The sequence below is a fragment of the Balaenoptera acutorostrata genome, chromosome 6 (genome assembly GCF_949987535.1).
Source record: "Balaenoptera acutorostrata chromosome 6, mBalAcu1.1, whole genome shotgun sequence".
Lineage (NCBI taxonomy): Eukaryota > Metazoa > Chordata > Mammalia > Artiodactyla > Balaenopteridae > Balaenoptera > Balaenoptera acutorostrata.
In genome coordinates, this window is record NC_080069.1 from 80925071 (window position 1) to 80938543 (window position 13473).

The 13473-nt window shown below is 46.7% G+C and overlaps 1 protein-coding gene across 9 annotated transcripts in view; it reads left to right on the forward strand.

The window, feature by feature from the left end:
• Positions 1 to 977: 977 nt before the first annotated feature.
• The window catches only part of PCSK5 (proprotein convertase subtilisin/kexin type 5), a 475211-nt gene continuing 462715 nt past the window's right edge, over positions 978 to 13473 (forward strand). For 6 of the 9 annotated variants that reach the window (XM_057548453.1, XM_057548448.1, XM_057548449.1 and 3 more), the window contains exon 1: positions 1476 to 1674. In XM_057548453.1, the coding sequence (XP_057404436.1) occupies positions 1483 to 1674 (192 nt within the window). In that variant the 5' untranslated portion in view covers positions 1476 to 1482. Of the gene's footprint in view, positions 1675 to 13473 lie in introns of all 9 variants that reach the window. The other 3 variants (XM_057548456.1, XM_057548455.1, XM_057548451.1) reach the window with 3 other exon arrangements.

Below are 13473 nucleotides of genomic sequence, written 5' to 3' on the forward strand. Positions count from 1 at the left end.
AATCGTCCTGTGCCAGAAAAGGCGGGGAGGTGGTTCAGCAGAAGCGGGTTAATCCGTGCTCCCTCCTGCCTGCTGCAGTCACAGCGCAAGATACAGCAATGAAGGCGGCGCAGTCACACATTTATTTCATTCGAAATTCCTCTGTGGTCCTTTTTCTATCAAAGTCTCTCACTGTTACAGGGCCGTGCTTGAAAAAGTTGCAAAACTTCTCCCTTGGTGGAGAAAAAGAAGCCCTCATCAGACTCAGTGGAACGAATGAATGAAGTTATTTCCTTGGCCCCAACAACTCCATCCACTTTCATACCGAATATACACAGAAACATCTTTCCCCAGTTGCGCGACTGGAATTTTACTCTTCCGTGGCGTTGCCTAGTATTGGAAGCACGGATTTCGAAAGTCAGCAGGCAGCAGACTCGGCTTTGGAACCGCCGTGGCTGGCTTTTGCAAGAGTCGATGCGCCTTACGGTCCTGTGTGGTAGCTTCTCTCGGGAGCAGAATGTGTAAAATAAACAGTTGCTGAAAAGCGTGAAGAATTAACGAAGTGAAAATCTCGGGTTATTTGTTCGGCAATTGACACGCAAGTGACCTCCTTAAATACCTCGTTGTTTGAGGAGGTTCAGAGCTAGGATGAATGAATCTTCGGGGCACTTGACTAGAACCAGCTTGTAAATCTCTTTAGTCTTTCGGGAAGTGGCGGTAAATTAATACAAATCCAGGAGGGAGGGGAGAGAAGGGGGTAAAACCTCCACACCGGGGCTCTCTTCCCAGCCCTTTGGAAAGACTCGCTTTTGCTGCCCAGGACCCTGGAGGCTACAGCCTGAAGAACCCGGCGGCGCTAGGACCTGGTTGGCGCCTGGCCGTGGCCGCTTTCGGGCGGGCGGAGGAGGGAGAGGAGGAGGGAGATGTGGGAAAGGAGGGGTGTCGAGCGGGGCGGGGGGAGTCATTTATGCAGAGCGGGTGCTGCTGCCATTGCCACTTACACTCCCGGCGCGCCGCTCGGAGCCGGAGGGAGCGCGGGGAGAGAGCTAGCGAGCGCTCGGAACCTGGGCCAGCAGAGGGGGCGCCCCGCCGCTGCCTGCACCGCCGCCTCCGCCGCGCTCGGGGGCCCCGGGAGGAGCGAGGGCGAGTCGGAGAGTCCGGGAGCCGAGCCCGGCGAGACCCAGCTGCGGGAGGGCGCCCGCCCGCCCGCCCCACTCAGCCGCCTCCTGCGCCCGAGCCGGGGAGCGCCGGCCGACCGCCCCGCGGGCCGGAGAGCTGGGAGCACAGGTCCCCGGAGCCCCAGGGATGGTCTAGGAGTCGGCGCGAGGCTCGCTGCTCTGCTCCCTGCCGGGGCTCGCCGCCTCCTGCCGATCGCCCAGGGCTGCGAGCCGCGGCGGCCGGGGGCTGCGAGCCGGGGCGGCCCAGGCCGGAGAAGTTAGTTGTGCGCGCAGCTTAGTGCGTGGAGCAAGCGAGCGAGCGAAGGAGCAGCGAAGAGCCGGGGCCATGGGCTGGGGGAGCCGCTGCTGCTGCCCGGGACGGCTGGACTTGCTGTGCGTGCTGGCGCTGCTCGGGGGCTGCCTGCTCCCCGTGTGCCGGACGCGCGTCTACACCAACCACTGGGCAGTCAAAATCGCCGGCGGCTTCCCGGAGGCCAACCGCATAGCCAGCAAGTACGGATTCATCAACCTAGGACAGGTAACCGCTGGCTGCTCGGGCTCTCGGCCCTGAAGCTGAGAGGGCAGGGGTGGGGGCTGGGGGGAGTCGCGCTGGTCCCCTCCTCGTCAATCCCCCTCCCCCTCTTCCAGATGTGCTCTTGCAGCTGTCGCCCTAACTCTTGAGCGATGCTCTCGCTCTCTCACACACACGCGCACACACACACACACACACACACACACACACACTCATTCGCTCCCTAAAGTTGCTGGGGTTTGTGTTTTGTTTGCTTGTTTCTTGCAAGTCACGAGGCATAGGTAGGGTCTCTAGAAGAATCGCGAATGTACATACCCTCCTGGTGGTTTCAGACCCGACCGGAACTTTTGCAGTGGAAAGTCGGGGACCAGTGGGCTCTTTGGGGGGTAGAGGGTAAGCGCGCCCCTGGTGCCGGCTCCCTGTGGTTTCTGAGAGCTGGTGTAAGGGGGAGGCGGGGAAGGGAAAGCCTTTCCTGCTCGGACCTGAATTTAGTCCAGAAAGAAGTTTCCTCTTCTAGGGGGGAGAGAACCGCTGGGACTGGAGCTAGACTGGAGAAGGGAGAGAAGAGGGCACCGGACCCGGCGTGAGCAAAGGTTTGAGGGGAGACCTCCCGGCTTCTTCGCCTCTCGAGCTGGATCCGCGTGGGGCTCCCAACTGGGGAGTCGGAGCGGGAGGTGGGAGAACTTCCGAGACCGCTGACGGGGCTCTGCTTTGGAAAACGGCGAGTCTGCCCTCGCGGAGGCTCGGTGGGGCGAGAGTTGGGCAGGCAGCGGGGCGCGGGGCTTTTGTGGGGTGCCGCTCGCGGGCTTTGGGCAGAGCTGCCCGGCTGGGGGACCGTGAATTGAGTGGTGTATTGGAAGCGCAACAGATTTGGAGATACCTCCATACGGTCTTGGCTTCCTCGCTCTCTTTCCTGCAAGAAATGGGGTGACAAAGGCTGTATACGCGGGTCCCAGAAAGTGCACCCCCATCCTTATACCCCTCCCACTCGCTTCTCCCGGCCTGGCCCGAGGAGCGGGCCCTGGCCTGACCCTGGTGAGACTTTGCTGGGGTAGGGAGGCGAGGGTGATGGGGGCGCCCTCACAGCAGACGCGCTTGTGGGACTGCTCCGGCTGCACGCGCCCTGCCTGCCCTGCCAGGATGAGGAGAGAGGAGGGTGCCGGCTGGGGCCACTGGAGCAGGAGAGCACAGACGGTTTCTGATGCTGTCGAGCTCCATGTCCAGGAACACAAGTGCTCTAGCACGGGGACTCTCGGCTGCCTGGGGACGCGGCACCGAGAGCAGGCAGAGCTGCTGTTGCCGCATCTAGAAAGAGCACTGGGGGCATCGGAGGAGCGGGGGCGGGAGGTCTTGCTGCTCTTTGCGGGTCCAGAGGGAGAGCATGTTGCGGAGAAGCCAACCTTGTGCAGGGCTGAGACCAGGGCAAGGGGCATCATCTGTGTCTCCCGTCCCCGAGACCAACACACACCAGGAAGGAAGGAAGGGACAGCCAGCCAGATTTTCTTGCCTGAGTGCCTATCATCTTCAGGAGAGTTTCATTCTAATGGCTTGGTAGGATTCTACCTGCTTCTTTTTTTCTCTGGAAGAAAACATTGAGTCTGTTCAAGTCTTTTTACACGAGCTTGAAGTTGGGTGCTGCACGTGACTGGAGAATGTAACAGGGAAGGCTAACAATAAAAGTAGTCATGTTAATAATCTTTCCAGATGCATCACTCAGGTTCAGTTAACGTTGAGCATCTCTCATAAAACAGGCATATTTGGAAGAATAGTTCTTGACCATACACTTATTTCATAATCCACAAAACGACCGTGTTTGATGGATATTACTTCACATACAGCAACAGGGAACCTAATACTCTGGAGAAGTTGACCTGCACAGGGTCACCCAGCTAGACAGTGGTAAGGGCATGATTCAGACCTAGGACTGTCTGGTCCAGGCCTACTCATGCTTGTGAGGATGGGGGGAACGAGGAAGTAAGTAAAATCCCCATTTCCCTGAATTCTGATTTAGTGGCTCAGTAGACTGGAAGCAAACATCCAGTCTTAATTCACAGATACTTAGTTCAAGCCGACCTGGACTTCTTGAACCTGAGAAGCTTCAGGGATTACGAAAGCAGAAATATCTGTATCAAAATAAACTCATTAAATAGAACTTACACAGTTCGGAACCTGGCAGAGTGGGGGAGAAGAAATTGTCACAGAAGCCACTTGTGAAGAAGCAAACATTGCAGTATCCTGCAACCTGGCCTGACTTTTTACAAAGGGCCTTCTAGTGAAGATCCATGGATTTCATTTAAAAAGTAATACTAAGAAAGTTTACATACAAATAACACCAAACATGATTTATTGTGGTTTTTACAATGCCGGTGAGGAAACTGAGTGCTTACAGAGGTGACAGAGAACCCGTTGAACTCATGCCCTAACCAGAGTAAAAAGATCAGCTATTCTTACAGTGTAAAGCATTTCCTCTGTAGATCAAAGGAGCATAACCTAAGCTAAGTCTTGCAGGTGGTAAATTGAGTTCACACATGCAATATCATTGCACTGTAAGAGCCATCCTTTTGTTATTCTTTCTTTCCATCAGTAAACCAGCTGTGGTTCAGTTGAGGGCAGTAATTTATTTGCAAATGTCTCTGGAATGCTCTCCTATTTTTACCCTTTTGGGCTTGGGGGGGGGTCCCACCTTATATGTCACAGATTGGAACTGAGACCTGTTATTGTTTCTAAAGTCATTTAATATCCTGGTAGTATTTTTTTTCAAATTTTATTTATTTATTTATATTTATTTTTGGCTGTGTTGGGTCTTCGTTTCTGTGCGAGGGCTTTCTCTAGTCGTGGCAAGCGGGGGCCACTCTTCATCGCGGTGCGCGGGCCTCTCACTATCGCGGCCTCTCTTCTTGCGGGGCACAGGCTCCAGATGCGCAGGCTCAGTAGTTGTGGCTCACGGGCCCAGTTGCTCCGCGGCATGTGGGATCTTCCCAGACCAGGGCTCGAACCCGTGTCCCCTGCATTGGCAGGCAGATTCTCAACCACTGCGCCACCAGGGAAGCCCCCTGGTAGTATTTTTGATATCTTTCTGTATAATATTTTAGGTGAATAAGGTAGTCACTTTCCACCACAGTAAAGGTACGGTTTTGACTGTCTATTCAGAGTTTCAGTATCATGTTTTGTATAGCATCTTAGCATTTAAAAGCCACCAGAGGTAAAATTTCTGGCCTGGAGATTTCTACAGAAAAGAATAGGCATGCCTCTCATGTTCACGAAAGATAGGATATGGAGAGTAACACAAGAGCAAGTAAGCAAACAATAGGCAGAAAGGACATACTTGACTTCCTGGAAGGGAATAATAATGAAGGTTTTCTTGTCTTTGGTTATAGAGATAGCGCTTGTTTTGGTAGGTTTTCACATAATGTTTATATTTTGTGAATGGTTATGCCTCGAAATTCTGAAATTCTAGAAAGCCCTTCCTTTCTTCCCTTACAAGCCCTGACTCCAAACCCTCTTAATATTTAGTTCGACCTCTGTACCCCGGGTGGCTGAGGGTAGGTACGTCTGCCTGTTGGCCTGCACAGGGATGGAAGAACAGGCCTAGTTCTTCCTTCCTAATCGTGTGCTCTGACCCTTTGAACTAGCGGTATAGTGGTTAGAGGATAGAAAAGACATAAAGGAATAAGACCTGACATAATGTTAATTGTGAACCTTTGTTTGGAGAAAATCTACAAACCAGTAGGAATTAACTTCTGCTTATTTGAACCCAGGGAGAAGGTCCTCTGTAAAGGTTGTTTGCAGTATGCAACAGCTGTATTTATCCCTCTGTGAGGTGCTTAGAATCCTTGATTCCAAACTGAGATCACCAGGAGCAAAAACCCCTCCCCAAACCTTGTAACTTATCTTGAGCAAGATTCCAGAAAGATAAAGCCAGCTGCAAGCAATACTGGGAAAAATGTTTTACCTGGTGTTGCCATTGAGCGCATAGACTTGGAAGCTCTGCAGATGCCACTTGCAAGATCCAGGAAAGCAGGAGAGTCACTGAACTTAATGGAGCCCCTGTTCCTTCATCTGTAAAAGGATAAATCTCTAGATAATAGAGGGAGTCGATTCTGTGTTGCCCAGCATATAGTTAAGCTTGCCGTGGAAGGTTTGTTGAATCTGAATCTGAAATAAGTGAGATTCAGACTTTATTTAGATATGGAGAACGGAAGACATTTCTATAATGGAAGATGCAACTCATTGAAGATCAGGAAAATACATTTTTGATGACCAAGTCAAAAGAGCTAAATCAGAGCTTTGTAGACAGGGAAACTGGCTTTCCACTTCAACTAACAATTTAAAATAGTTTAAAAATAGTTTTCCGTTGGGTTCTGAACAATTCTGGCTGATTTCCCATGGTAATGCTCCCCTCCCTGGTTGACCTTTGCTGTAGTCCATTAAATAGTATAGGATAAGCTCAATGGAGATGGGAGAAAGGGGCAAAAAATACCTGAAGACTGAATATTTTATAAAGCATCTTGCCTTGGTATATTATGATAGATCATATTTAAATCCATATTTCATTTAATTCTGAATGTGGTTTACCTGAGGAAGGTTAGAAGAAGCATTTTCCAAATCAGCAGGAAGAGACGCTTTAGCAGGAAGAACCTTGCTCAGCAATGCCCTGAAGGTCTCCCACTCTGCTGGTTGGTTTTGACCTGTGAGTAATGTGGGATGCTTGAAGTGCTGGTACACAGTGGAGAGTGAGTTCTGGGTGCTCATGGATGGCCTTAGAAATAGGGGATGGGGCTAGTCTGGTAGGTTGTGTGGGAGTGGACTGTCCTCCCCTAGTTATATCCTTAGGCATTTGTAAATGGATGTGGGATTCCCAGGTTGATCCTTGTGTGATGCATCTGCCTTTGCACCAGGCAGGAACCTCAGCTCTGACCTCCATGCCCAAGAACTTTAGCTTTGACCTCTGCTAGCCACTCTCACATGCGTAGTTCTTATGAGTGGGAGAACCATTCATGAGAAAAAGCAGTTCAGAGTGCTTGGCCTGATGATGGTGGGTCTGTTGCTTTAACCTCATAGACTAGGAATGGCTTGTATGTGGCCATTGGGATTTTCGGGGTCTGTTTGAAATGAAACACTGCATTTTTGTGAGCCCCAAGGCAGCTGAATTTGCCTTATTGCTATCTTTCATGAGTTTACATCCAGAGGTCCTAACTGTAAAGGTCAGCCAGAGAAGCAGGGTAGTGTGCTGGGAAAATGTCCAGCAATGTCTGACTCTTTGGTTAAGGGAGGGAGTCCTGACCCAGAAACATCCCCTGGGCAGGGAGGGGAATTTGTGTTGTCGGTTCAAGTTATGTGAAGCAGTGTCTGGGTTTTCCCCAAGGCTAAAGTATCTCCCGGCATCGCTCTGGCTTAGGACTTTATCACTTGGCTAATTTAGGTTGGATTAAATGACAAAGAAGCTGACTTTGTCTTCATGGGTGGTAAAAATGAATGCTTATACACACGCATGCATGCTATAAGATACATACGTATATATCTATGAATTTCTATTTTTATCAAAGTTAAATTTGCACATAGTTTAAAGTGAAATTACTCATGCAACGTTCTCACTAGTTCAACAGATTACATCTCTCCATCTAAGTGTACCAAGAAGGAACAATCCATGCCAATAAACTCTTCAGTTTGGGTTAACCCTGGGAGGAAAAAGAGACCAGAAAGAAAACCAGACTGAGTCAGAGGTTTGAGTGAAACTTCAAACCTTTTATTTATTTACCAACCTGACCCTCAGTGCCTGATTTTTCACATTGGGGACCTTAACACCTGCTCCATCCACCTCACAGGCTTGCTGTGTTATCAAGTGCCCTAATAATGAACATGAATATATAAATAAAACAAGACATAGGAAGCATTATATGATCTATAAGGACTCCACGGAGATGCAAAGGCTGCTCAAAGGAAAAATAAGAGAATGCCAGGGTTCCTGGGGGAAAATCACTGGTGATTTTCCAGTTTCTGGTGATTGCCCCTGGGGATCTGGTGGAAGCAGAAAGGGGGAGGAATCAGGGTGGCATCTGATTCTCCCATTTGAGGGTAGGGAAAGCCACACTTTTCCCTTGAGAGTCTTGGAGAGCGGTGTAGGGCTGGGATATCTGACCAGAACATCAACCAGCTAAGGTTCCCCATCTCCTGGTTGGACAGCTTTGATTTATAAGGCATATGCAACATGGAGGTCACATGATTTTTTTTTTTTTAATAGAGAGAATCAAAACATAGTCTTTTAAATTTGACTCAAATGTGAGCTACGTATAGAAGAGTAGTGGAGAATAAAACCGAAATACAGAGAGGCCCATAAAGAATACAGATGGGACCCTTGAGTACAAGTGTCAAAAACCTAACTCATACTGCTTAAATAGAACTGATAAGCAGATAAGGAAACAGGGAATCTGTTGGTGTAAACAGATCCACGTGCCTTTATGTGCAGTTCTGAAAGCAGAAGCTGAACCTTTTTGCAACCAAACCTTATCTGATCTGTACTTTCTTCGTGGCAAAAATCTATCCTGACCTAAACTGACATTAATTAGGGCATTAATTTGTTTGGTTGCAGAAATCTGTTACTGAGTTTGATTATGAGGATGTTATCCTTGATCCAGATAGAGGTCTGTATAATACACTCCAGCATGTGCCCCATTGTACTTTTCTTATCTGAAGAATTACGAATTTCCGAAACACATCTAGATTCAAGAGTTTCAGAAAAGCGATTGTAGGTCTGCCCAGGTGAAAAGCCAGAGGTAGTGCTAATGTCAGTTATTTATCTGTTTCCTGTATTAGCTTCATTTTCAGTCAGGCCCTTTCCACAGGCAGTAAAGCTCTTCTGATTCTTAGTACCTCTCTTACCCAGTATTGAAATTAACCCCTGAAAGAGATTCCAGTTCTTCCTGCTTGGGTCATATCTCCACTTGCAGGCCAATCACTTTTTTCCGGGGGTGGTGGTGTTTTGGTGAGTCAGCTTGGGTCACATGTCCAGCCTTGAAGTGAGGGGGATGTTGACCTTGGATGGGCAACCCACCAAATGGGGAGAGACAGTTCCCTAAAAGAAAAGAGGATGCTACTACTAGAATAAGGGAAAGGAGATATAGGACAAGAAAAAAAAAATCTACTGCAAATCAGATTATATAAGGCCTTAAATGACTAGGCTATGGAGTTTCAACATTATCAAGGAAGATAAAGAATTATATTGAAGGTCCCTGAGAAGGAGGCAACAACCTATTGATTCAACACACATGAGAGTCCACCGTGTAATCCATAAGACAGTCTCTGCTCCCAAGGACCTAGGACATTTTTTATTTTTTAATAAATTTATTTATTTATTTATTTTTGGCTGAGTTGGGTCTTTCTTGCTGGGCACGGGCTTTCTCTAGTTGCAGCAAGTGGGAGCAACTCTTTGTTGTGGTGTGCGGGCTTCTCATTGAGGTGGCTTCTCTTGTTGCGGAGCACAGGCTCTAGGCACGTGGGCTTCAGTAGTTGAGGCTCATGGGCTCTAGAGCGCAGCCTCAGTAGTTGTGGCATGCGGGCTCAGTAGTTGTGGCTCACGGGCTCTAGAGCACGGGCTCGGTAGTTGTGGCGCACGGGCTTAGTTGCTCGGCGGCATGTGGGATCTTCCCGGACCAGGGCTCGAACCCATGTCCCCTGCATTGGCAGGCGGATTCTTAACTGCTGCGCCCCCAGGGAAGCCCACGGACCTAGGACATTTTTATCCATAACTACTGTTAAGCAAGACAAGTACCAGTGGAGCCACAGGTAGTGCGGTATGGTTCAGTCCCGCCTGGGAGGAGTTCTCTGGTAGCCTTGTGCGTAATGACCTGGAAGAGGCAGAGAGGCTATTGTGTTGGGAAAAGTTATTGTTAACAAACACAAAACCTGTGACAATGGAAAGAGAATAGATTGAGAAGCTCTTATACAGGTGGATTCAACATGGCTTGGTAACCAAATGCAAGTGGAGGTTGAGGAGAAGGGAGAAGGTGAAGAGAGCAAAGTTTATAGCCTGGGGACCCGGAGAATGGGGACTTGTCTGTAGAATGAGGGCAGTCTGCTGGGAACAACATGGTAGGATCAGCCTTAGTGTTGTTGGCAGGTAGAGAGTCATGCAGATGCAAATGTCCAGTAGGAAGAAGAGAATTTAGGGCAGGAAGGAAGTGAAGACTGGCACTCACCACCTCAATATAAGTGAAACTGTGGAAGGGCATAGGATGCTAAGATGTGAAGCACAAAGAGAGAGGAGGGCTGGGAATACAACCTGAAGGAATGTCTCCGTGGAGAAGGCAAGGGATAAAGGGAGTAGATGAAGGGGGCGGGGAGGCCCTGAAGACACAGAGTCAGAGAGCCACAGAGGGTCACACTACAGAGAAGTGCTGTAGAGAGAATCTAGGAGGTGAGAACTGAAACATGGCTTAAAGAATTGGGGACAAGGGGGTTACCCGTGCTCTTAGCACCAATGCTTGATTGAACAGTGAAGGGGAGTTTCATTGCACATCTGCCTGCCCACCTACCTTATCTCCCTTCATCTCATCAGTGTCCTGGAGTATTTAGGATCATAGGTCTACAACCAAAAGGGTTTGAATCCTAATACTGCCACTTCCTAGCCGGGGTAACCTAGGCAAGCATCTTAAGCTCTCTGTGCCTAAGTTTCTTTATGTGTGAAAAAGATCTAATAGTATTTCCTTCATAGGGTTGTTGTGAGGATTAGTTGAAAGTAGTTAGAACGGCGCCTGGCACATACTGCATACTCAATAAATGTCAGTTATTATGTCTTGTTTTTTTTTTCGACCAAGTTATGCTCAGTTTCTATATACTGTTTTCACTTAACGTTGTATTACGAGCCTTTTCCAATGTTACTAAATAATTTTAGGCAAATTTTAATGGCTGCATAATCGAAGGTGCCACACTATCTTGTAATTAGTGTGACCATAATCATATTTTGCCGGGGACAGCACTGGTTTATGCCTACGGTAAATCAGTTCACCTCCATTAAGTATTTTCTATATCCCTTTCACTTTCAGACATGTCTGAGTTTGGCAGAGAAATGATATGGTCACCCTGATTGAATGTGTATTTGTGCATGTGTTTGTGTGTGAGTGTGTAATTGCATATCTGTTCTTCCACTAGCTGGGAAAGCAGGGCTGTGCCTCATTCCTATTTGTGTCCCCAGCACCTAGCACAGTGGGTGGCATAGGAAAAGCACAGTGAGAACTTGGGACAGGAAGCACGAAGGGTGCACGTAGAGAGGAATAGGTTTGGAAAGGAAGAGGGACATTGGTGCCTTGAGCCTAAAGAAGAATGAAGGTGAATGGAGCTTTAGGGAGTTCACATTGGGGAGGAAAGGAAGTGAGCATGTGTGGACAACGGTCTGGATCTCACTATTGGTTCTGAGGTAAAGGTCACCTGCAGAGAGAGGGGGAACTGGGTGAAATTGGTGGCCTGGTGCTCCAGTGCTCCTACCAGAAAATTCTGATAGGAATTAATGGCCAATGCCTAATGAGAAGAGTTGCCAAACGGCAATGGCAATAGCTGCTTGTACATAGTTATTGCTCAGTAAGTAGTGGTTAAGTGAATGAGAAAATGAACCAATCTATATTGTTTTGTGCTTTTGTCACTAATGCTCAGGAACCTGAGATTAGATAAAGACAAAACAGGGAGTTAGAATGTATCAGAGTGAGATAGAAGGGAACAAGAGACTGTGGGAAGCTGGGGGTGATGGAGATGAATGGTTCTCGAACACAAAGGGATACTGTCTTTGAAATGATAGACCACAGTGTCCCAGCTTTGAGAAAGATGGTAGGGCTAAAATAGGACTGGGGAGCCAAAGGAATAAGGCAGGTATAAAGGTTCAAAATAAAAATGGAAAGCCAGTTTGATAAGAGTGGTAGAAGTGGAAAGATGGGAGCCATCCCAGAGGGTAATTTTCTTTGTAAGCTCTAGGTTAGAGCTATTCTGCATGATGATAAGGTCCAAGGTGGGCTGACCAGATAGAGAACAGGTGAAGGCCAGGGGACTGGATGGGATCAAGAAACTGTGAGGCTGTGATATTGGCAGGGTTATCAGTTTGGATAAGATAAGGATTACAAGTATTTTGTGCTGGTATACCCACTAGGCAGATAAACATGAAGTCTGCCCCATACTTCAATTCTCCTTGGATAAATTTAGGTATTATCTCTACTTTACATATCTGTGCACTATTATTTGCACTGCAGGTCCTGTATCAACTTAAGGGATAAAGATAGATTCATGGGGGATTGCTTCCCAAATGAGCCTTCCCATATTTGATTTAAAAACTGAAGATTGCATTCAGCACTGAATATAGAGGGAAGAGTGTAAACAGAGAATGTGAAGCCAGAAATAATATTTAAGGATGATTTAAAAATGGTATATATGATGTCACATTTTATGTTTGCGTCTATCTTAAGTTGTCATGTAGTCTACTTTCTATTATAATAAATAATTATACCTATAATTTATTCACGTCATGTATTCTGCCCTTCACATATATTTTTTATAGTATAATGAAGCTATGTTCTGAACATGTCTTTTATGTATTCTTAGTCTAACTTTACTGCCTTGTAAGAATATGGATATATTTTTAAATGTGTTTTTTAAATTATTTATAAATTGCTCTCTGAATAATATATCATATTTTTAGGTTGCTGTCTACAATACTAGATTAATCTTGTTTGCATTTATATGTGAATCTGATTGTTAGGTTAGGATTAGCATCACAAAAGAAGCATGAAGTTTCTAGTTGAATCTTCTGTGCATTATCTAAGGGGTTAATTCTATCCTGGGAAAATTACACTGTGGATACCCTGCCAGCATTGAAACTGGTTAAGATTTATTAAAAGCAAGTCCTTCCCTGCTGCCTTTCCCAGTGTGTGTGTGTGTGTGTGTGTGTGTGTGTACACACACACACATATATATATCATATATATTTGTACTAAGTACTTAGGGCTGATATTTTTGTAATAAGTACTTAAGGTCTGGTATTTTTCTACTCTGAGAAGCTCTTACAGCTGTAAAAATATACCAGTTCTCTCCATATCGATGTTCCCAGGCTTGTACCTTGTTTTCACTAGTTGAAGTTTCTCAACCATAATAAAACTGGGCAGTGCTCATGAGTTTGAATGCAGTGCAGGGAGGGAAGACAATTTCAGAGCCTTTAATCTTTTAAGCATATATCCGTAACTACAAGTTTAGAAGTTTACTGCTTACTCATCCTGGGCCTATTCTAGTTGCATTTAACTAATTTTTTTTTTTTTTCTTTTCGGTGTGTGTGTGGGACCCATTCATCAATTTCAGAGTTTTTCAAGAGAAAACTAAATTGTAGGCCACTTAAGATTTATGACAGCCTAGCTTCCAGCAAAACCTTTTTTCTTTATTTTTTTAACCTTGGGGCATCTTTCCATTTGGTTAGTGCTCATGAGCCAATTTACCAAATGCTGCATTCTTTGACTCATCATAGGATGATGTCATTGCTTCTGGGCTAGTTGGGCAATGCTGAGAACCAGTAAACAAAACTCAAGGCTGGAAACAGGTGACTTGAATTCTCCTCTAGGTCCTGCCCTGCCACTAATTTGCCACATACTTATGAACTGGTGATAGTTTTCTGTCTTAAAGGATTAGTTTTACTCATTGTTTTATTTTAAAAATAGTTATTGAAGGACACCATCAAGAAAGTCAAAAGACAACCCACAGAATGGGAGAAAATATTTGCAAATCACATCTGATGAGAGGCTTGCATCCAGAATATGTAAAGAACTCCTACACTCAATA